General features: G+C 34.7%; 2 protein-coding genes across 2 annotated transcripts; both read left to right on the top strand.

Moving 5' to 3' along the window:
• The first annotated feature begins 309 nt into the window (after window positions 1-309).
• Window positions 310-3,900, top strand: LOC105765913 (SNF2 domain-containing protein CLASSY 3). The gene is made up of 3 exons (XM_012585189.2): window positions 310-1,215; window positions 1,340-1,504; window positions 1,889-3,900. Exons 1-3 carry the CDS (start codon window positions 310-312, stop codon window positions 3,821-3,823), a joined length of 3,006 nt encoding a protein of 1,001 aa, XP_012440643.2. The 3' UTR covers window positions 3,824-3,900.
• Window positions 3,901-23,319: 19,419 nt separating this feature from the next.
• On the top strand, window positions 23,320-25,172 carry LOC105769984 (protein MOS2). Its single transcript, XM_012590983.2, has one exon. The coding sequence runs from the start codon at window positions 23,516-23,518 to the stop codon at window positions 24,902-24,904; it is 1,389 nt and encodes a 462-aa protein (XP_012446437.1). The 5' UTR covers window positions 23,320-23,515; the 3' UTR covers window positions 24,905-25,172.
• The last annotated feature ends 251 nt before the right edge of the window (window positions 25,173-25,423 follow it).

Here is a 25,423-nt window from a genome sequence, read left to right as displayed (position 1 = left end):
CTAATTTTGATTCAAACATAATGGAAAAGCTTTTCAGTTGCACTTGCACTTAGGTTTGAGGTTGTCCGGGATTTTACTCTCTCCTTTTGTCTCTGATTTGTCCACTCCTCTGAATCGTGGGCTGACTGGGCAGGGCACTGCAGGCGTCCCTTCGTTTGACCTTCGCCTCTTATTTATTTTACATTTAATTAATTTTTAACTATTATATTTCCCAAGTTTATATTGTTATTGCATGCATTTGCCTTGCCTTTCTCTTCCTTTCATTTTTTCTTACCGTTTTCGAATCAAGTCACAATGTTGAATGAGTCGATGTCGGTCGCTTCAAGAACAAGAAGCAGGAAGGGGAAAGCGCCGTGTGGTGATAGCAGCAAGAAAAGGAAGAAGACACTGGCGGTGGAGGAGGTGCGGTTAGCGGCAACAAATATGGCAACGCCGCAGTCTTCCGTCAATGTTAAAGTGTCTTTGGCTTCTCAAAAGGGCACGGCTCAAGTTCAAACCTTGAGAGAAGAATTCGACGGTGAGTTACGCGGAAAAGATGGAAACGACCCTGACCCTTACATTATTTGTCTGGGTAGTAGTGACGATGATGGTGATGACGATGAAGATGAAGACAGTGAGGATGATGAGGCTCTCACCTCTACAAGCGGAGAGGATAATTCTGACTCAAGCGATTTGGATTATAGGGAGGAGGAAGGGGAGGGAGAGGATCCTCAATCCTCTTCCAGTTCGGAAGATGAAGTCGAAGAGACGCCAAGCCACGGCATTGCCAAAAGAAAGGCTACTGAGGTTGAGTTCCTTGGGGAGAATGGTTCCACTGTCGATGAAGTCGAAGAGACGCCAAGCCATGACATTGCCAAAAGAAAGGCTACTGAGGTTGAGTTCCTTGGGGAGAATGGTTCCACTGTCGATGAAGTTGTAATGAAGCCTAAGAGTAAAAGGAGACGGTCCGCCTCTGCCAAGTCCGGCCAAGTTCACCTTCTTAGTGTTTTTGTGGATTCTATTTTGGACAACCAAGACTCGGATTCTAGTACACAGGGAGAGGACCCCATTCTCCAACAAGAAACCTACGAAAACCCTTTGCCTCTCAAGTTCACTTTTGGAGTTGAGGACTCAATTGTTCCGGACAAAACTGAATTTGAGAACGAAATGAATTCACTCTGGTCTGAGATGGAGATTTCTCTTATGTCTGATCCAACTTCGACCCTGCCATCCCCGGTATGGTCAATGCTTTAGCATGTTTTCTTCTCTTTCTTGTGAACATTTTGACTCAACTTGTCTGCATTACGCATTTGTAGATTTGCACTGAAACTAAGATTTGTCACGATGAATTGATGAACAGTTGGAAAATGAAGATGCTGATGTATCTGAGTTTGAACATGACACAACAACCCATTCCCTATGTCTTCAAGGGAAGCATCATCTTGTGTTAGACGAAGAGATTGGAATGAAATGCAAATTTTGTTCTTTCCTGCTGCTGGAGATCAAAGATATCTCACCGCCTTTTGTAAGTTGTTTGTGATACTTCCATGTTTCATGCTTAATATTCTTCTTTCATTTTATCTTGGATGGAAGGGTGGAGCCAACATAGAGTGGCATGATGGTAGAGAAAAAAACTCTGTTGAAAGCATTGTTACTTGTTATAGTTAATTTACAAAGCACTGATGGATTTTGTTGAATTTTGAAGTATATAGGTATTGCTGTTGTGATGAATGCTAGGAATTTTATTAGCCCATAAAACGGTTCCAATGAGAATTATGCTGCTATCCGAGCTCAATGGCTCAATAATAGTCTAATCTCTAGGAGCCTTGTATATATATGGCACTTGACTGAATTGCTCTTACTGGTTTCAGATGATTGATTATTTGTAACTTGGTTTTGCTTGATTCAGATGACTGATCGTTTTGGAAAATATGAGAGGCAATTCTCTGGCATTGTAGATTATTCTATGTTTGATGACCTTCACTGTGAAGACTCTAACAATGATATGTCTGGTTTTGATCACTCTGCTGAAATCGAAGGCACAGTGTGGGAAATCATTCCTAACTTAAAAACTAAACTCTACCCCCATCAGCATGAAGGTTTTGAATTTATTTGGAATAACATAGCTGGAGGGATTTATCGTGACAAGTCAAAAAACTCATCCAAAGGTTGTGGTGGATGCATTATATCTCATGCTCCCGGGACGGGGAAAACGCTTCTAACTATTGTCTTTCTTCAGACGTACTTAAATGAATATCCGAGTTGCAGGCCAGTGATTGTTGCTCCTCGCAGTATGCTACTCACATGGGAAGCTGAGTTTAGAAAGTGGAAGGTTGACATTCCCTTTCACAATCTCAACACTCTGGATTTTTCTGGCAAGGAAAAACCGAAGGCAATTGGTCTTTATGAAAAATTCAAGCTGAAAGTTCCATGTCAAGATAGAGCTCTTGCCCGACGTCTGGTTAAGTTGCTTTCCTGGAAATCTGATAGAGGCATTTTGGGAATCAGTTACAAACTTTTTGTGCAACTTGCTGTAGTAGATAATGAGGAGAAGCACAAGTGTACAACATTAAATAAGGATGTAAGTAAAATCCTTCTTGAGCTTCCTGGCCTTTTTGTTCTAGATGAAGGGCACACACCTAGAAATGATGATACGCTTATATGGAAGGCTTTATCAAGAATCAAAACAGAACGTCGTATCATACTCTCAGGAACTCCTTTCCAAAATAATTTTGATGAGCTCTTCAACACTCTCTACTTAGTGAGACCGAAATTTGCTGAAGGAATCCAGTCTAGACATCGAGTAGAGGTTAATAATAAGTGTAGTGATGAAGGAAAAGAAGCAAAAAGGAAATGGGCCTATTTGACTGGTTCCATTGGCAAAGATGATATATATGAAGCTGAAAAATTGAGAGAGCTTAAAGCTGTGATTAAGCCCTTTGTGCATGTACATAATGGTAGAATTCTACAAACTACCCTTCCTGGTTTGAGGCATTCTGTGGTTGTTTTACGGCCCTCTGATCTGCAGAGTAGAATCCTCGAGCGTGTTAAAGAAACAAAAAATGCATTATTGCGGGACTATTATGTGTCCTTGATCTCCACCCACCCTTCTTTGTTGCAGCAGTTATCCAACAAGGAAGATATTAAGGAAAAAGTCAGCTCCATTGTTAGTATGGATATGCTAGAAAGGATAAGACTGAAACCCGATAAAGGAGTTAAAACGAAATTCCTCATGGAACTTCTTAAGCTTAGCGGGGCTCTGGGTGAAAAGGTCTTAGTTTTCAGTCAATACCTTGAACCATTAAACCTAATAGTGGACCAGATAAAAGATTTTTTCAAATGGAAGGAAATGGAGGAGATATTGTACATGGATGGGCAATGTGAGATGAAGCAGCGTCAAAGGGTAATTAATGTTTTCAATGATCCCACGAGCAAAGCAAGGGTGTTGCTTGCATCAACAAAGGCTTGCTCGGAAGGTATAAATCTTGTTGGTGGTTCTAGAGTGGTTTTGCTTGATGTGACATGGAACCCCTCTGTGGAAAGACAAGCTATATGCCGTGCATACAGGCTTGGACAGCAAAGAATGGTATACACTTACCACGTTATCTCATCTGGGACGATGGAGGGGTTTAAATGCTATCGACAAGCTGAGAAGGACCGGTTATCAGAGCTATTATTCTCTGCTTCTCACAGAAGGGATGATCATCACAAGAAAGGATTTAATTGCCCAGAGGATAAGATCTTGGAAGCGATGGTAGGGCAAGAGCAATTCACTTCAATGATTGAAAAGATAATAAATGAGCCCAAAGATTCCGACTTGATTGTAACTTATGGAGGTCTGTAACAGGTTTATATCCATGTAGAAATTGGACTCAAGGAATGCCAAGTTTAGAAGCTGACAGTGTTTGCTTTTTGTTCGGTCTGCTGAGATTTTGAATCCTCATTGGTATGTTGGTCTTGGTGTTTAGCTTTGGAGGTTGCATACGTATATTCTAAGACATCATTTGTATGCTAATATTTTGTTTTCCTTTTTGTACACACAACTAATTATGATCCTTTAATGTCATTTCCAAAGAACATCTTTCTATAGACATGACAATGAATGAGGAAGACATGATCAATATCAGCATTTCTGCCATCTCAAGGAGTATCAATTCTAGCCATAAGACCATTTTTTTTAACATATTTAGTTGCTAGGAGTTTGTGATATGCATTGTTTTTAGCTGGGAAGCAAGATAAACGGACATGCTGCGTCCAAGGTAAAAAAGGAATGAAAGAAAGTAGCTACCAATGCTAGGCTGGCTACCAAGCGGAAGATGATGCTTCCTTTGAAGACATGGGATTGTTCCATTTTTAAGTTTTAGAAAAGCTTTAAAGCAAACAAAACATGCAAAAGCTATTCAAGTTTATAAAAGTAAGAGAATTTAATTGATTTATTTTACGAAGTTAGGAAAAAAAATCAAATGTGGAATAATCTAATTTAGTAATGGATGGTAAAGCTTAACAAAGGCAAGTTGTTTAGGAGTGTTAATTCTTAAGTTTGATTTTAGGGTTTTAATATATTTTATTTTCTTCCTTTATTTAGATTATATAGACTTGTGTATAAACACATTAACTCGAGATGAAATACAAAAAATTTTCTCTCCATTTTATTTTCGTATATTTTTTCTTTGGTATTGATAAACACGATAACATGGTATCAAAGCCTCTTGGCTTGATTTAGTGGGTTTGTTTTTGTTGTTTTTGAATGTGAACCGTTAGAGTATATTTTTGGGTGAGTTTTTCAAAGTGCTCGTTTGGGTAAACCGTCGGCACATGGAGGTGCACCACCAAATCTATGACCGCACTACAGTTTTTGGCATCTAGCAAGACCATGTGTGAGCGTCACGCGCCTTTAGAGTGTTTAGATTGTTCTTCCACGCGGCAATGCGTGGGGGTGCGTACTATGGTGTTTGATCACTGTTTTTTTACTCCAATGTCGACTCGGGGTTTCGACCAAAGCCCAATTACCAGGTTATCGATCAAAGGTGGTTCGGAGGTGTTTTGGGTTTCTTCTTGTTGTTTACAAGGTACTGTTCAAAACTTTTTGGTTACACTATTTGGGGTACTATTCATGGGTATTGTTCACGAATATTGTTCACAAGTATTGTTTTTGGTTGTTTGTAGTCTTTTTATTTTTTCGGGTTTCGTTGCCTTTTTGTCATGGCTTCCTTTACTTCGTTTGTGGATTCAGGTAAATTTAATGCGTCTTATTTCCTCTTCATCCAAATGGGTCATCGATTTAGGGATTACAGATCATATGATAGGTAATCCCAACCTTTTCTCTACCTTTGAGTCACAAAATTCACTATTGTTGATGGATCTACCTATAAAGTTGTTGGTTTTGGAAGTATTAACCTAACTTCATCTATCACCTTATCATCGATATTAAATTTACCTAATCTTGCCTTTAATTTAATATATGTTAGTAAACTTACCCGTGACCTAAATTGCATTATCTTTACTTTTCTCAATCATTGTCTTTTACAGGATTTTATGACAAAACACACAATTGGTAAAGGATATGTATATGATGGTCTTTATATTTTTGAATTATGGGTTCCTAAATCCGTGGCTTGTCCTGCTATTTTCTCTCTGATCGAAGCATAATGTCGGTTGGGACATTCTTCTCTTTCTTTGTTGAAGAAGTTATGTTTACAATTTCAAGACCTACTTTCATTAGAATGTGAAGCATGTCACTTTGTGAAGCACTGTCGAAACCCCTTAAGACCGAGATCTAATAATGAGTTAGTTCCACTTTTAAGTTAATAAACTTGAATGTTTAAGGACCTTGTTCGATAGTATCCAAACCTGAATTTTGATGTTTTGTTAAGTTTGTGGATGATTATTCTCTAATAACATGGATATATTTTATGAAAATTTGGTCAGAGATGTTTCCTCATTTTCGTGCTTTTTGTGTCTAGATAAGAACTCAATTTGGGGTGTTTGTTCAAATTTTGCGCAACGATAATGCTAAAGAATACTTTTACGACTCTTGTGAGGCTTTTATGACCCAAAATGGGATTCTTCATCAATTCTTTTATGTTGACACACCATCTTAGAATAGGGTCATTGAACGAAAGAACAAACATCTCCTTGAGATAGCTAGAGCTCTTTTATTTTAAATGAAAATTTCTAAAGAATTTTAGGCTGATATTATTTCGACAACTTACTTTTTGATCAATTGCATTCCTCATTTCGTACTTGATGTTGATAACCCATACAATGTTCTATTTCCATCCAAACCATTATTTCTAGTGGAACTAATAATTTTTTTGAGTACCTATTTTGTTCGAGATGTTCGGCCTCATGTCACTAAGTTGGATCCAAAATCCTTAATAGTGTTTTTGGGGTACTCTTGCCTTTAAAAGGGGTACAAGTGTTATAATCTAGATCTCAACAGGTATTTGGTGTCTATTGGTGTTGCATTCTCAAAACAAGTGTCATTCTTTTTAGAAGAAATGCATTCGAATCTTTCGAAACAGAGGGAGGAAGATGATTGGTTAACTTACACTGTCACTAATCGACCAAGGGAATCTGATTCTTCGATAATTGCTTTGATAAAGCCACTGATTACTCAAGTTTATTCCAGACTTAAAAAGACTCATGATACATGTCTTCATCATCAAATCTAAACCATTTACTAGTGTCTTCGTCGTAAAATCTAAACCCTTTACTAGTGTTTTTGTCTTCTGATCCAAGTGACCTTGACCTTTCCATTTCTCTACGTAAAGGTAAATGTAACACCCCTAACCTGTATCCATCGCCGGAACAAGGTTATGGAGCATTACCGAAATTTACAGATCAAATACAAACATTTCATAACATTTAACATTCATATCAAAAATCATTCATAATTAATTATATTGTCCCTTAAATTAGCTCCGAGGCCCAAAATATGCATTAGAAACAAGTAGGGACTAAACCAAGCACTCAGAGATTTTTTCGCAAAATTTTAAAATTTTTCCTAGATGTAGGGTACACACGCCCGTGTGGTCAAGCCGTGTGGCTCACATGGCCAACAGACATGCTAATGTCACAGGCCGTATAGGCATTTGAATTAGGGCACATGGTCGTGTCCCAGCCCGTGTCTGTACCCGTGTAACTCTTTAACTTGGGACACATGGCCAAGTCACACGCCCGTGTGTAGGTGCAAGGGTCACACGACTAAAACAAACGCCCATGTGCTAGGCCGTGTCTCACATACGGCTGAGACACAAGCCTGTGTCTCTGCCGGTGTGGACAAAATAAGGTCATTTCCAAGCCTTATTTCTCACCCAATTTGTCTTCCACCTACATCAACACTTTAATACATTCACCAACCGATTCAAGACATTAAAACCAAGCTAAAACTAAGTATTATACATGACATATTATCACATATGTTCAAGTGTTCAAACTTACCAAATAGAGATGTGTGCATATAGGCATATTTTATTGATTATGCTATCTCAAACCAGCCATCAATAGGTCTATGTACTTTCCACCATTTAACCATTTCAAACACACACATCAAACATGTTTAGGCCATATATTTACATATCAAAATATACCAAACACAAGCCATACCAATGGCTAGTTTCAACTAAATATTTATATGCCATCATTTGGTTAATTTAATCTATACATGTCATTATATCCAAAAGAAAATTTATTATTTATACCAAAACAAGCTGAGGGATAGTGTGATGTTGCTCCGACCCGCTTCCAACCTTTACGAGCTTTCGAATACTATAAAACAAAGGAAATAAAATAGAGTAAGCTTTAAAGCTTAGTAATCCCGTATAACAGGAAATTAACTTACCATTTATTTCACATTAAGGTAAGCTAACTAAACATGCTCAAATCAATTTGGCCAATTGCCTAAACACATATCCTTATCAAGCATGTTAGTCATATAATTCACATAAATACTAAAAAAATGAATGAGCTCATCAATATTCAATTTTCACATACATGTATTTATCACTTCAAGTATGTGTGAACATGTACATATCATATTTTTGTACTTCAAATATTTCTCATAGTAATTCATCTTGAATTCATATCATCTCATGTCAGAACTTTACCCGTTGAATCATTTAAAATATCGATCGATACAAGAGTAGTACACATGAAATGTACAAGTCTAAAATCCGTCAATTCATATTCAGGAATGCTCATTGAGCATTTAAACAAAAAGCTCTTCCAAGCCAAATAACAGAAAGCTCATGTGAGCTTATAATGGGAAGCTTATACAGGCTTAATAACAGGAAGCTCATAAGAGCTTAAATCAGAAAGCACATGCGAGCTTAAATCAGAAAGCTCGTGCGAGCTTAACAGATAACTCCGAAGAGCTACTATCAGGAAGCACATGAAAGAGCTTTTAATCGGGAAGCTCTGGATAGCCATATATCAGGATGCTCATAGGAGCTGCGGTGTGTCCACAAAACATGCAGGATCACTACAGATCAGAATGCTCATAAGAGCATATAAACGGGAAGCTTGGAATAACCATGTATCAGAAAGCTCAAGAGAGCTTATATTGGAATGCTCATGTGATCTGTATCAGGACGTTCTTGCAAGCTATGATGAGTTCGCGACATATGCAGAACCACAACCACTCTGGGAACCCTGTATTCATCTAATTTCATTTGTTCAAACGAGATTTATTTCTTGTCGGACATTGTCGGATTGTGATTTATTTTCATACTTAACAATCATACAAATCATATACATATAAATCAAGCATATCACATAAATATACAATTTAGTTACACGAACTTACCTCCATAATGTTCGTGAACTCGTATGCTACTAATCTGTTACTTTTTCTTTACCTCGATCTAGCTTCGTATTTGATCTATCCGGATCTATACGAGTGAATTTAGCTCAATTTAATACAATTCATATTCAATTCAAGTCACCTCTTAGGAAAATTACCATTTTGCCCTTATACTTTTAATTAATGACGATTTCATCCCTAGGCTTGAAAAATAAAACTCATGCAATTTAATCCTTATTCCAAGCCAAGCCAATTTTTACGTATAACATTTCCAGCGCATATATTTCACAAAAATTAGAATTTTTTCATGAATTTTACGTCTTTTCAATTTAGTCCCTAAATCACAATTTCATGAAAATTTTCTTTACAAAAGTTGTTTATCTATCAACAACCTTTCCATTTCTACCATAAAACTTCATAATTCATGCATATTCATCCATGGAAAAACCCTAGTACTTTAATTACTTTACAAATTAATCCCCGATATAGCTAGATTAAGCTATTACGATCTCGAAAATATAAAAATTACTAAAAATGGGATAAGAAAGCATACCTAATTGATCAAAATAAGTTTGTCTATCTTCAAGCTCTCAACTAGGGTTTCCATGGCTTTTTAATTGGGAAAGATGATATAAAATGATGATATTAGATACTTATTTTATTTATCATCTTTTATTTATTTACTTTCAATTTAGTCATTTCATTTTCTTAAATTTCTATGGATGAATCATCATACTTATCTATTAACTCCTCTAAATGGTCTATTTTCCATATAAGGACCTCAAATTTTGAATTCCATAGCTATTTTATCCTTTTAGCTACTAGAATTCAACTTTTGCATTTTATGCAATTTGGTCCTTTTATCAATTAATCATGTAATCGGTAAAATTTTCTTAACGAAATTTCTATACAATATTCCTATCATAATGCAGATCATAAAATAATATTTAAAAAAATTTCTTACGGACTCGGATTTGTGGTGCCGAAACCACTGTTCTAATTTCACTGAAAACGGGCTGTTACAACTCTCCCCCATTAAAGAATTTTATTTCTCGAAAATCTTACCAGTAAAGAAGTTTATTTATTGCTTTCTCATAGTTCCCTCTGGTTCCCAAGTAGTTTCTTCTATTCCGTGTCGTTGCCAGAGGACTTTCACTAAAGCTACCTTTTTATTTATCAATTATTTCATCTCACGTGTCAGAATTCTGATCGGTTCTTCACTGTAACTCATATCAGGATTAATCTCAACCTCTGTCGGGGAGATGACATGTGAAGGATCTGACCGATACCGTCGCAACATAGACACATGAAAGACATTGTGAATTGTTTCTAGTTCTGGTGGTAATGCCAATCGATACGCAACAGGTCTGATTCTTTCAATGATCTCATATGGCCCGATAAATCGTGGACTCAATTTTCCTTTATGGCCAAATCGAAAAACTTTCTTCCAAGGTGAAACTTTCTTCCAAGGTGAAACTTTCAGAAATACTTTGTCACCAACTTGGAACTCTATCTCTTTACGTTTTAAATCCGCATAAGATTTCTGACGGTCAGAAATTGCTTTCAAACTATCTCTGATCACTTTCACTTTTTCTTTAGTCTCACGGATTAGATCAACTCCATGTATCTTTTTCTCACTGAGCTCAGTCCAATACAATGAAGTTCTACATTTACGACCATACAAAGCTTCATACAGTGCCATTTTAATGCTTGATTGATAACTATTATTATATGCAAATTCGACTAACGGCAGATACTTTTCCCAATTGCCTTCGAATTTCAAAACACAACACCGAAACATATCTTCTAAAATCTGTATTACCCATTCAAATTGTCCATCTATTTGAGGATGAAATACAGTATTAAAATGTAATTGCGTACCCAGGGCCTCTTGTAACTTGTTTCAGAATCGGGAAGTAAATCGTGGATCTCTGTCTAAAATAATGGAGACCGGCACCTCATGTAACCTAACAATCTCAGAAACAAATAACTCTGCTAATCTGTCTAGGAAGAAATCCATACGTACCAGAATAAAATGTGTAGACTTTGTCAAACGGTCAACGATTACCCAAATAGCATTTTTTTTCGGAGATAAGGGTAAACCGAATACAAAGTCCATAGTAGCTCTTTTCCATTTCCATTTCGGTATCATGACTGGCTGTAATAATCCCGAAGGTACCTGATGTTTAGCTTTAACTTGCTAACATATCAAACATTTAGATGCAAATTCAGAAATATCACGTTTCATTGGCCACTAGTACATCTTTTTCAAATAATTGTACATTTTATTACTTCCCGGATGAACAGACATAGTACCATTATGAGCTTCGTGCAAAATCTTCTGTATAAGCTCTAAATTCCTCAGTACACATACTCTGCCTCTGTACAACAAACAATCATCATATCCAATCTAAAATTCTGAATTGGAAGTCGACTCACAATGTACCCGTTTAGCTTATAACTCATTATCACTTTTTTGAGCTTCACAGATCTGCTGTAAAAATATTGGCTTAGCTTTTAACTCAGCTAAGATTGAGTCATCATCAGATAATGATAATCAAGTATTCATTGCTCGCAAAGTAAACAGAGACTTTCTACTTAGAGCATCTACAACTACATTTGCTTTTCCTAGATGATAATCAATTACCAAATCATAATCTTTCAATAGCTCAAGCCACCTACGATGTCTCAAATTCAAATATTTCTGCGACATCAAATACTTTAAACTTTTATGATCAGTGAATATATGACATTTTTCACCAAACAGATAGTGTCGCCAGATTTTCAGTGCAAAGACAATAGCTGCCAATTTTAAGTCATGTATCGAGTAATTCTTTTCATGAGGTTTAAGTTGTCTAGAAGCATAGGCTATTACTTTACCTTCTTGCATCAATACACAGCCTTAACCATTCAATGATGTATCACTGTAAATTACAAATTTCTTACCCGATTCAGGCTAAACTAGAACTGGTGCTTCAGTTAACAAAGCTTTCAATCTGTCAAAATTCTACTGACATTTATCAGTCCGTTCAAATTTCACATCTTTCTGCAATAATCGTGTCATCGGTAAAGCTATCATCAAAAACCCTTGTACAAATCTCCGATAATAACTGGCTAATCCTAGAAAACTTCTGACTTCAGATACATTTTTCGGTGGTTTCCAGTTAAAAATTGCTAAAATTTTATTCAGATCCACCCTAATGCCTTCAGCAGATACTATATGTCCAAGAAAACTAACTTTCTGAAGCCAGAATTTACATTTACTGAATTTAGCATACAACTGTTTCTCACGCAGTGTTTGCAGAACAATTCTCAAATAACTAGCATGCTCGGTTTCATTTCGAGAATATACCAGAATATCATCAATGAATACCACCACAAATCTATCTAGATATGGTCTGAAAATTCTATTCATCAAATCCATAAATACTGCAGGTGCATTTGTTAAGCCAAATGGCATCACAAGGAATTCATAATGTTCGTACCTAGTTCTGAAAGTTGTTTTTGGTACATCTGACTCTTTTACCCGTAATTGATAGTAGCCAAAACGAATATCAATATTTGAAAAATATTGTAGCACCTTTTAACTGATCAAACAAGTCGTCAATTCGAGACAGTGGATATTTATTCTTGATTGTAACTTTATTAAGCTACCGATAATCAATACACAATCTCAGAGATCCATCTTTCTTATTAACAAACAGAACCGGCGCACCTTAAGGTGAAGAACTAGGTTGAGCAAAACCTCAGTCAGTCAGTTCTTGCAATTGTGCTTTCAACTCTTTTAATTCTGTATGGTGTTATAGATATCGGTACTATTCTTGGTATAAGATCTATAGAAAATTCAATTTCTCTAACCGACGGTAATCTAGGTAATTCCTCCAGAAACACATCAAGATATTCACAAACCACTGGCATTGATTTAATATTTAATTCAGACACTTTAGTATCCAACACATAAGCAAGGAAAACATCATACCTTTTTTGACATATTTTTGTGCTGACTTGGCTGATTTCACATTAGATAAGCTATCCAATTTATCAGATTCAATACAGAGTAATTCACCATTCTGACATTTTAATATAATATGATTCTGTTTACAATTTACCATGGCATCATGCTAAGTTAACTAGTCCATACCCAAAATTACATCAAATTTATCAAACAGTAATAACATCAAATTAGCCGGAAAACAATAACCCCGTATCATTAATGGACAATTCTTGTAAATTTTATCCACTATCACATACTGACCTGGGGGTTTGATACTTTAACCACGAATTCAGTGGACTCGACAGGCAAATTTTTAATAGACACTAAATTCGTGTAAATGTATGAATGAGTTGAATTGGAATCAATTAAAGCAGTTATATCAATATCAAGAAGAGAAAAAAATATAGTAATAACATCGGGTGCAGAGGTATCCTCACTTGCACGAATAACATATGTCCTTGCCGGTGTTCGTGCTTCAGATTTGACGGTTGTATCTTTTGTCATACCTCGACTACCACTAACATTGACAGGGTTACGAGGTTGTCTACCTCTTTTAGTGGAGTTGCTCGGCTTTGAGGTCTGTATAGTATCTTTCTCAGGCTTTTTCAGGAAATCTCTGAGATAGTGGTCAAAAGAATCACATCTAAAACATGCTCTGCTTCTCTCGCGACACTCACCAAGATGAAATTTATTACAGTTTTTGCACCTAGGTTTGGTATTTCTAACACTATCTATACTCGCTACAGATGTAGCTTGAGATCTCGGATTAGAGCGTTGAATACTTCTGTCTTTCCCAGAATACCTTGTAGAGGTAGTAAAATGATCATGATATTTCTTTGATTTCTTTGAGGCTGATTATTGTGACTTTTCTGAAAATCTTTTACTTGAAGTCCGGGCTTCTATCTCTGCTTGTCTCTTTTCTTTACTCAATTCTTCAGCTTTATGAGCTCGGACTATCAATACTACAAATTTTTTTAATTCCAGAATTCCAACTAATAACTTAATATCTTCATTTAAACCCTCTTCAAACCGCTTCCACATTGCAATTTCAGTCGGGACACATTCTTTGGCATATTTGCTTAGTCGGACAAATTTTCTTTCATACTCAGATACAATCATACAGCCCTGTTTGAATTCTAAAAATTCTTTGTGTTTCTGATCAAGGAACCTCTGACTGATATACTTCTTTTTGAATTCAGTTTGAAAAAAATTCCCAAGTGACCATCTCCTTCGGTACAACAGAAATTAAGGTGTTTCACCACTGTTAAGCTAAATCTTTTAACAGAGACACCGCACATTTTAAACATTCAGCCTGTGTGCATGATAATTCATCAAGAACTCTGATAGTGTTTTCCAACTAGAATTCAACCCTTTCTGGATTATCTTCGACTGTAGCTCTGAATTCTTTTGCCCCATATTTTCAAATTTTATCTACAGGAGGCTTAACAGTTCTAACAATTTTTGTACCTTAAGGCATATCAGGAACCAGTTGAGAAACAGGAAGGGGTGGAGGTTGTTATACAGCCGGATTTGTTCTTACGATTTCTGTAAATCATTCATTCATCATTTGGAAGAAGGCTTCTTTTGTAACAACCCAGTTTAAACCCTAGTCAAACAGTGGTTTTGGGACTACAAATGTGAGTCAAAATAATATTTTAATATTATTTTTTTATTTCTACAGCATGTTAATTTATGTGTCTGAAAATTTCGTGTGAAAATTTTATTGTTTGTGTGTTCGATTTTAAAAAAAAGACTTAATCGCGTAAAATAAAAAAAGTATCATGCTATTTGTTAAAGTGTTAAATTGCTTTAATTAATTAAAGGTGAAGTCCTTAAGTGGATATTTGGCCATGGAACAATGTAGTGGACGGTTATGGGCTTTTGTTATATGGTTTTCTAATTAAATTACAAAGGTTAGAATAGTAAATGGTATATTAATAAGAAGTAAATAAAACAAATCAATAAGTTAGTGGGTGTTCATCTTTTATGGCCGAATGTGAGAAGAAAAGGAAGCCATTTACTTTGTTTAAGGGTTTGGCACTTTGAAGTTAAATTTGAGGTATGAGTTTTGTTCGGTTTTTGATAATTTTTACGTTTTTGAGATCGTTGCTTCGTGTTTTAGCTAGCCCATGCTTTAATTTTCTAATTGGATGATGAAGTTGAGATTTGCCATTGTTGATGGCTTGATGAATTTTGTGTTTGATGATGAAAAATAAATATATGTTGTTAGATTATTATGTTTAATTAAGTAATTTTTGATAAAAATGTGTATTAAGGATTAAATTGTGAAATTTGTAAACTTAGGGGTCAAAATGTAAAATAAATGAAATAAATGGGCTGCTAGGGACCTAAGGAGAATTCGGCCTAACATGGGTTTAGTGAAATTTTGAGTATTTTATGTTGTTTTGAAATAGGGACTAAATTATGGAAATGTGAAATGCTAGGGGCTAAAGTGCAAATTGCCCAAATTGTATATTTTTAGATGAATTTGAGTGAATATGTTATTAAACAAATCAAATTTGAATTAATTTTGATCAAGAGAGAAAGAAACCGGATTTAGAGCGAGGGAAATCAAAAGTAGTTGAATAGTTCGTTCGTCTCCGTACGAGGTAAGTTCGTAAGTAAATAGTTGTTGTTAATTTATATGAAAATGTATTTAATTGTGCCAAATTGAGTTTTTGTAACTATATATGAGTTTGCCGAATTGATATAAGTGTGGGAGAAGTAGATACGAGATTGAATTGATTGAATTACGACGTCCGAAAGCCCCGTACAAACCATAGGAATAGTTAGGATATATATATGTCATGACATAGGATTCCGATATGTGATTTCGTGTAAGACCCCGTCTGGGACGTTGGCACCAAATTGAGATTTACGTGTAAAACCCTGTCTGGGATAGTGGCATCGATATTTGATCACATGTAAGACCTCGTCTGGGACGTAGGCATTGTACAAGCTTTTCGAGTTATCCAAGTATCCTTATTGATTTCGAATGGTTCAACGGGCAATGTTAAGTTAAGATCGAGTGTGAAATCGAGTTAAATGGCTCAAGTACATGCGAAACTAAATGTTCATAAAAATAGGTAAGTATAATACTTGAGATGATTATATGAATTATACATGTTAAAGGTGTGACTATTATGTGCATGAGTTTGTTCATGTTCGCCCATATTGATATAATTATGTTAATGTTCATTTGATAAATTATTTGCTTATAACTTACTAAGGAATTTAAGCTTACTATGTGTGTATTTGTTCGTTGTTTTATAGATTTCTGGAAAGCTAGTTACGAGCTCGGGGATCATCAAGGAAGTCTGTCACACTATCGATCTCTATTTCGGTATTTTAAAAGCTTGAAACTTTGAACATATGGCATGTATAGGCTAGCATTTGCTTTGTTTAGTCTTGAAATGTGTATATATTTAGCCATGCGAAAATGGCTTAATCTTGATATTAATGTTATGTGTATTCAGTCATGGCAATAGCTTATTATGGAAGTATATTTCATGGTATATATATATGTGGTATTTGGTTATATGGTTTGGTTTGATTAATAAGTTAGTTGATGGTTGTGTAATTTTGGTCATGGTGTACACATATTTTGGTAAGTATGTTCCAAAACAAGTATGAACGGTGTTTTGGTTATATGTCTTGGTTGAGTAATGATATGAATGATTTATAAATAGTTCATTTAGTAAGCTTGATACATGATTTGATTTGCAATTGTGGTTGGTTTTGTGTTTCGGCTCAGTGAAGAGGTAAATTGATGAAATTATGTTCGATTGTGTAAAGGTTATTTAAATCAGTCTGTAATGGTTAAGCATGTACATATTATATGCTTGAATGAGTGAGTTTTTAGGCACAGTTCAAGATGTAAATGGCATGAATAATTTTTGGAGGTTAAATGTGATGATCGAATATTGGATTAATGGATTTGGTTGTGTATATGAAATTTTGGCATGGTACATAGCATATGAATTTGGCATATTTAATTTTGATTATTGAACTTAGAAAATGGTTAAGTATAGTCAAGTGGGCAGTGTATGGAATGGTTACTTTTACAATTAAAATTCGATCATTTAGAAATTGCTTGTATGTACTTGTATAATTTTTCCCATTTTGCCGTGTGATATAGTTCAGCTTCAATTAATATGTACATGTACAAAGATCGTAAATAATTTATATTGATATTAGTTAATGTTATGAATTGATATGGTTAGTTGTGGTTTAAATATGCGCAAGTGGGTAAGTTAATATAATAGATGTATTGTTGTAAGTTGAGTATATGAAAGTGACATATAATTGATGTTTATTAAGGTGTCCAAATGCCTACCTATATAGCCACAAGTTTCGGCTATTGGAATTATAATGTATAATATTACGATATGATGTTTTATAATAGTAAAATATGTTTGATTAGTTGGTTAAGTGGTAAACATGTAAGAATTTAATAAATTTATGACATATGGTTTGAATTTGGTTTTCATGTGTTAGTTTGATTAAAAATTTGATGTGGAATGGCTTTATGATTCATATATTCGAATCTAGTATAAATGATTCATGGACATTTGAGTTTAGTAATGTTACAAATGTATTTTTATTCTTTGGTGAATAAAATGTGATAAATGATTGTGCTGAATTGTGTCTTTTACGGTAATGCCTCGTAACCTTAATCCGGCGACGGATACGGGTTAGGGGTATTACATCTTTAGCCTCTCCTCCTCAGACCTCAGATACGGGCCTTCTACTATTTGAAGCCGCTTTTTGAACTGAAGCTTAAGCATTGCTCTAAGCTTCTTAAGATTCAGCTCGATTGGATGACATTACTATATGAAAAACATGTTTAAAATTGTTAAGAGATATCACACTATCACAGGTTATATAATGGCATGTATAGCTAGACTTGTACATGCTACGTTAGTCCGAGAATTGACTAAACTGTAGCTCTAATACCAATAAATGTAACACCTCTAACATGTCTCCGTCACCGAAATAGGGTTACAGAGCATTACCGAAATTTACAGATCAAATATAAACATTTCATAACATTTAATATTCATATAAGAAATCATTCATAATGAATTACATTGTCCCTTAAATTAGCCCTCGAGGCCCAAAATATGCATTAGAAACAAGTAGGGACTAAATCGAGTACTCAGAGAATTTTTCGTGAAATTTCAAAATTTTTCCTAGATGCAGGGTATACACGCATGTGTGGTCAAGTCGTGTGGCTCATATGGCCAAGAGATATGCCTATGCCATAGGCCGTATGGGTATTCGAATTAGGGCACATGGTCGTGTCCCAGCCTGTGTCCGTACCCGTGTAACTCTTTGACTTGGGTCATATAGCCAAGTCACACGCCCGTGTGTGAGGCCCTGTGTAGGTGCAAGGGTCACAAGGCCAAGCCACACGCCCGTGTGCCAAGCTGTGTGAAAAATCCTGAGCATTTTGTTTTGAATTTTAATGATGCAGAGGACACACGGCCAAAACACACGACCATGTGCTAGGCCGTGTCTCACATACGGCTGAGACACAAGCCTGTGTCTCTGCCGGTGTGGACAAAATAAGGTCATTTCCAAGCCTTATTTCTCACCCAATTTGTCTTCCACCTACATCAACACTTTAATACATTCACCAACCAATTTAAGACATTAAAACCAAGCTAAAACTAAGTCTTATTCATGACATATTATCACATATGTTCAAGTGTTCAAACTTACCAAACAGAGATATGTGCATATAGGCATATTTTATTGATTATGCTATCTCAAACCAATCATCAATAGGTCTATGTACTTTCCACCATTTAACCATTTCAAACACACACATCAAACATGTTTAGGCCATATATTTACATATCAAAATATACCAAACACAAGTCATACCAATGGCTAGTTTCAACTGAATATTTGTATGCCATCATTTGGTTAATTTAATCTATACATGCCATTTTATCCAAAAGAAATTTTTCTATTTATACTAAAACGAGCTAAGGGATAGTGTAATGTTGCTCCGACCAGCTTCCAACCTTTACGAGCTTTCGAATACTATAAAACAAAGGAAATAAAATAGAGTAACCTTTAAAGCTTAGTAAGTCCGTATAACAGGAAATTAACTTACCATTTATTTCACATTAAGGTAAGCTAACTAAACATGCTCAAATCAATTTGGCCAATTACCTAAACACATATCATCATCAAGCATGTTAGTCATATAATTCACATAAATACTAGGAAACATGAATGTGCTCATCAATATTCAATTTTCACATACATGAATTTATCACTTCAAGTATACGTGAACATGTACATATTATATTTTTGTACTTCAAATATTTCTCATAGTAATTCATCTTGAATTCATATCATCTAATGTTAGAACTTTACCCGTTGAATCATTTAAAATATCGATCGATACAAGAGTAGTACACATGAAGTGTACAAGTCTGAATTTCGTCAATTCACATTCAGGAATGCTTATTGAGCATTTAAACAGGAAGATCTTCCAAGCCAAATAACAGAAAGCTCATGTGAGCTTATAACGGAAAGCTTATCCAGGCTTAATAACAGGAAGCTCATAAGAGCTTAAATCAGAAAGCTCATGCGAGCTTAACGGGTAACTCCGAAGAGCTATTATCAGGAAGCTCTTGAAGGATTTTTTAATCGGGAAGCTCCGGATAGCCATATATCGGGACGCTCATAAGAGCTGCGGTGTGTCCGCAACACATGCAGGATCACTACAGATCAGAAAGCTCATAAGAGTATATAAACGGGAAGCTTGGAATAACCATGTATCAGAAAGCTCAAGAGAGCTTATATCGGGATGCTCATGTGATCTATATCGGGACGCTCTTGCAAGCTATGATGTGTTTGCAACATATGCAGAACCACAACCACTCCGGGAACCTTGTATCCATCTAATTTCATTTTTTCAAACGAGATTTATTTCTTGTTGGACATTGTCAGATATGTGGTTTATTTTCATACTTAACAATTACACAAATCATATACATATAAATCAAGCATATCACAGAAATATACAATTTAGTTACACGAACTTACCTCGATAATGTTCGTGAACTCGTATACTACTAATCCGTTACTTTTTCTTTACCTCGATCTAGCTCCGTAGTTGATCTATCCGGATCTATACGAGTAAATTTAGCTCAATTTAATACAATTCATATTCAATTCAAGTCACCTCTTAGGAAAAATTACCATTTTACCCCTATACTTTTAATTAATGATGATTTCATCCCTGGGCTCGGAAAATGAGATTCATGCAATTTAATCCTTATTCCAAGCCTAGCCATTTTTTACATAAAACATTTACAGCCCATATATTTCACAAAAATCAGAATTTTTCATGAATTTTACATATTTTTAATTTAGTCCCTAAATCACAATTTCATGAAAATTTCCTTTACAAAAGTTGTTTATCTATCAACAACCTTTCCATTTCTACCATAAAACTTCATTATTCATGCATATTCATCCATGGAAAAACCCTAGTACTTTAATTACTTTACAAATTAATCCTCAATATAGCTAGATTAAGCTATTACGATCTCGAAAATATAAAAATTACTAAAAATGGGACAAGAAAACATACCTAATTGATCAAAATAAGTTTGTCTATCTTCAAGATCTCAAACTAGGGTTTCCATGGCTTTTTAATTGGGAAAGATGAAGAATCATTATACTTATCTACTAACTCCTCTTAATGGTCTATTTGCCATATAAGGACCTCAAATTTTGAATTCCATAACTATTTGATCCTTTTAGCTACTAGAATTCAACTTTTTCATTTTATGCAATTTGGTCATTTTATCAATTAATCATGTAATCGGTAAAATTTTCTTAACGAAATTTCTATACGATATTCCTATCATAATGTAGATCATAAAATAATATTAAAATAAATTTTCTTACGGACTCAAATTTGTGGTCCCGAAACCACTGTTCCGATTTCACTAAAAACGGGTTGTTACAGTAAATGTCACTATACCTATCCTATTTTTAATTTTGTTTCATTTAACCATTTGCCTCCTTCCTCTTATTCTTTTTGTGTCCTCAAATATTGTTTTCATTCCTAAGAAAATTCAGGAAGCTTTGAGTCATCTTAATTGGCGTGATGCGAGATTAGAGGAAATACATGCATTAGATGAGAATGATACTTGGAACCTAGTGGATTTCATTTTGTATGATTTTGGATAATGGATATTCGAGGTGGTCTATCGACGTCCGCTCCGAATCCGCAAAATTCAAGTCGACAATTTGACATTTGAATTGTCATCCCTAGTGTGCACCAATTGATTTCGCCCATATCGACCAATACAAAAAAAAAATTTAATTTTATATTTATTTGCACAAAAATTTATTTTTAAAATGTTCTTTAATTTTTAATTTTTAATTTAGATTTGTTGAAGTATGAATTGTTGTATGCACTCTATAGTATGGGATGATCTTATTGTTTAATTTGTAGAATAATTTTTTGTTTATATATTTTGAGTTTGTTAAATGATGGGTTTTTATTTGTTTATTTTGAGTGTTTTTAACCATAGATAATGGATTGTATTTGTGAAGCTTATTAAAAATGTTTTTTATAAATGATGAATATTTTATATATTTTTTTGTATCGTAAAATTTACATATGTAATATTTAAACTCAGTCACCAACATTTTAAAATATTTTCTTTAGCAAAGCTTTATTTTTTATGAGGATTTTATATATGATTTTTATTCAATCTCATTATATAATATTTGTAAATATTTTTTATATACATATATCAAAATTTTTTTAACTAGTACTAGGATTTCATTAGAACTTCACAGTTTAACATGCTTGAGCAAGAGTAGTATTAGGATGGATGACCTCCTAGGAAGTTTTCGTGTTGCACCGATCTTTTTGAGAAATAAATATTTATTCTCGAGTTTAAATCCTTTTTCATGCATTTTTGAACCCTGAGTTGTGGCCTATTGATCGGATGTTTATCTACCTTATGAATAGTCTGTGTTTAAATCATCGTTGTATAAAAAAATCAAATGTTTTTAAAAAATAACAAAAAATTCAAAACAATACACTGAAATAAACTAGTATTGATACGTATCAATACTAAGAGAAAAATAATATGCCCACCAATACGATATTGACTTAAGACCCAAACAAAATCTTTTAAAAAATCCAAAATATGTTTTTAACAACTACTTGAGAAATGTAAAAATTCAAATAATATTAATTTCAAAGTACCCTAAAAATATTAGGGTAAATTACACTAAATAGCACTATATTGTTAGTAAGTTTATAATTTGGTCACTCAATTTCAAAAAGTTACAAAATGATCATTGAACTATTCAAAACTTTTCATTTAGGTCAATGGGTTGTTAAAATCACTGTTGTATGGCTTTCTCTATTAGCACCGCTTACACCAATCAAGAGCTTTCATTCTCCTTCTCTTCTACAATTCAATTCTTTTTTTCATGAAACAACTTTGAACATCATAAATTTGCAAACTAAAATCCAAACAACTTCTTTCTCCAATCTCCAACAATGACCATCAGGTTGATTTGAATCTAATATATGTTTTTTCTATTCTTTGATGGGTACTGATCCATCGTATTGATCGTCAAATTGTCGTTTAGAGTTTAATAGCCAAACTTTAAAAAAAAAAATTAATAACCCTGTGACTTAAATAAAAAAACTTTTGAACAGTTCATTCACTTAAATAACAACTTTCAAATAGTCTAAACTTAAGTGACTTAATGAAAACTTTTTTAAGTCGAGTGGCTAAAACGTAAACTTATAAATAATTTTGTCTCTTGGTGTAGTTTACGTAAAATATTAAAATATTAAAAATATTATGTTGAAAAAGTTTAGAGACTAAAGTTAAAAATTTTACTAAATTGAGAAGTTAAATATTACTTTATCTATTTTTATTTGATAACTCAACTTTTACTATTTTAGAAGATAAAAGAAAATTTAAATAGACATAATGATAAATTTAATCCTCAACGTTTATATTTTTTTGTTAATTTAACCTATTTTTTAGCTAAATTTGGTTGTTAACATTTGAAAAGAGTCTAATTACTTTTCTTTAATAGGAATCTTGACTAAACATTAATTTTTAACGATGTTGAAGTAACAACCTATATGGTAGTCCACATGCACTCTTGCTAAAATAAAATATTTATCTTATATTTCATGTCAATAAATAATTTAAAATTATAAAAAATTAAATTATAAAAAATATAAAAGGTTTAAGAAGTTTAGCATGAAGTCCACGTGAATTGCTATGTAAGTTGTCATGCTAAAAGATTAATATTTTAGTTAGTATTTTGCTAAAAACATTAAATTAACTATTTTTGAAAGATTGATAAACAAAGTTGACATTTTTAAAAGATTTAGATCAAATTTAACTTATAAAAAGAATATAAAAACCATATTGGCAAAAGACGTAAATATTAAGGACTAAAATCCACATTACACCATTTAAATATAATAAAAATTAGAGTATGATGTACCTCTGTTCATTTTCAATTTGTAACTAAATTTCCTCGCCAGCTTGTGCATTTGTGTCGGTCTTTGTATTCCCGTTCTTTCCCCCCTTTCCCTAAAAAATCAAATCCCTAACATTTTTATTCTTCAACTTTGACCTAATCCCATCGGCCCCTCTGCTTTCCGTTGAGATCCGGCATAAGCTTTGGTCTGGTTTTCAGCGGATTTTCGATTCGACGCCATGAAACTATCCTTCTCTCTCCCCTCCAAATCAAAACCCACCCAAAAAGTGCCCATCCCCAAGCCCTCCACCGCCCAAGATGACCTAAACCCCAAAGAATTTGTCACAGAATTCGACCCTTCCAAAACCCTACCCGACCCCAATTCCAAACCCTCCTACGTAATCCCTCCCAAGCAAAACGAATGGCGCCCATACAAGAAGATGAAGAATCTTGACCTCCCTCTCCAATCCGATGCCTCTCGTGATCTCCAATTCGAGCTTGATTCCTCCTCTCACAATCCCAACCCTGATTCCGCAATCTCTTACGGTCTCAATCTCCGCAATAACAGCTCCACCAAGGGTGAGGCGGATAACAAAGATGTAACTCCTGGATCAGCAGCTTCCGTCGAGACGCTCCTTCTCCAGAGTTTTAAAGAGGATTTGAAGAAGTTGCCCGAGGATCGAGGGTTTGAGGAGTTCGAGGATGTACCTGTGGAGGGTTTTGGTAAGGCTTTGCTTGCTGGATACGGGTGGGTTGAAGGTAGGGGAATTGGGAAAAACGCTAAAGAAGATGTTAAAGTAAAGCAATACGAGCGGAGGACCGACAAAGAGGGGTTAGGGTTTAGTTCTAAGGAATTTAAAGACAGAGGACAGGGTTTGAAGAATGTCAAAGAGAATATTGACAAGAAAGAAAGAGAGGAGGATGAAGATGGGTTTTTTGTGGGGAAAGACGTCAGAGTGATTGAAGGGAGAGGGATGGGTTCCAAAGGTACAATAATGGAGAAGTTGGGCGATAGTTGGGTTGTTTTGAAGTTGAAGAATAGAGACGAAGAAGTTAAAGTCCGTATATCTGAGATAGCTGATTTGGGTTCAAGGGAAGAAGAGAAGTGTTTGAGGAGATTGAAGGAGTTGAAGATTAGGGATGAAAAAATGTCGAAACATAAGGATGAAAGAAAGTATAGTAAACGGAGTAGAAATACTGAAAAAATAAGTGAAACACAAGTTAATGTGGAGAGAACTAGGACTAATGGTGACCGAGGGGTTTCTTGGCTTAAAAGTCACATTAGGGTTCGGATTATTAGTAAAAGTTTAGCAGGGGGGAGGTTATATTTGAAGAAAGGGCAGGTGGTGGATGTTGTTGGACCATATATGTGTGACATAGCAATGGATGAGAGCAAAGAGTTGATTCAAGGGGTTGAGCAGGAACTGCTCGAGACTGCATTGCCGAGGCGTGGGGGTCCGGTTCTTGTTTTGTATGGTAGGCATAAAGGTGTGTATGGAAATTTGGTAGAGAGGGATTTAGATCGAGAAATGGGTGTTGTAAGAGATGCTGATAGTCAGGAGTTGCTAGATGTGAAACTTGAACAGGTTGCTGAGTATATGGGGGATCCAAGCTATCTTGGGTATTAATTATGGCATATACCTTCTCAACACAGATAAAAGCAATAGGTATTTCCTGCTAAAGTGTGCCCTTCTGTCAATTTTTGTTCATCACCTATTGCCATGTCAAACGCTGTATTATCGAAGTTATGGTTCAAATATAACCATTCTTGCTGTATTTTTATTTGTACTTAGCGTATAAGCTTCTCCATTAGTGTTCAATTGGCAATTTAAAGTATTCCAATTTATAGATTAGAATTCCAATCAATCTGAAAATGAAGATATTTTTCTTCCTCTCCTCTACCTGAACTCTACTTTTGGAAATTGACTTATGAAAAAAAGTTGAAAATAATTTTCTGGAATAGTTTATATATTTTATTGCTTGGAATGATAATTGTGTAAAATTATTTTTCATTATGCGGTTGCTTTGTGGAAATTTTGCATTGATATAAATTATGAAAAGAAGCGATCCCTATGGTATATAGATCCTTCGTTGCTTTGCTTTAGCTTTTATTGAAAAGGGATTGATCCTGGATTAAATGACATAAC

The sequence above is a fragment of the Gossypium raimondii genome, chromosome 5 (assembly GCF_025698545.1).
Source record: "Gossypium raimondii isolate GPD5lz chromosome 5, ASM2569854v1, whole genome shotgun sequence".
Classification (NCBI taxonomy): domain Eukaryota; kingdom Viridiplantae; phylum Streptophyta; class Magnoliopsida; order Malvales; family Malvaceae; genus Gossypium; species Gossypium raimondii.
This window is presented reverse-complemented; position numbering and strand designations above follow the sequence as displayed.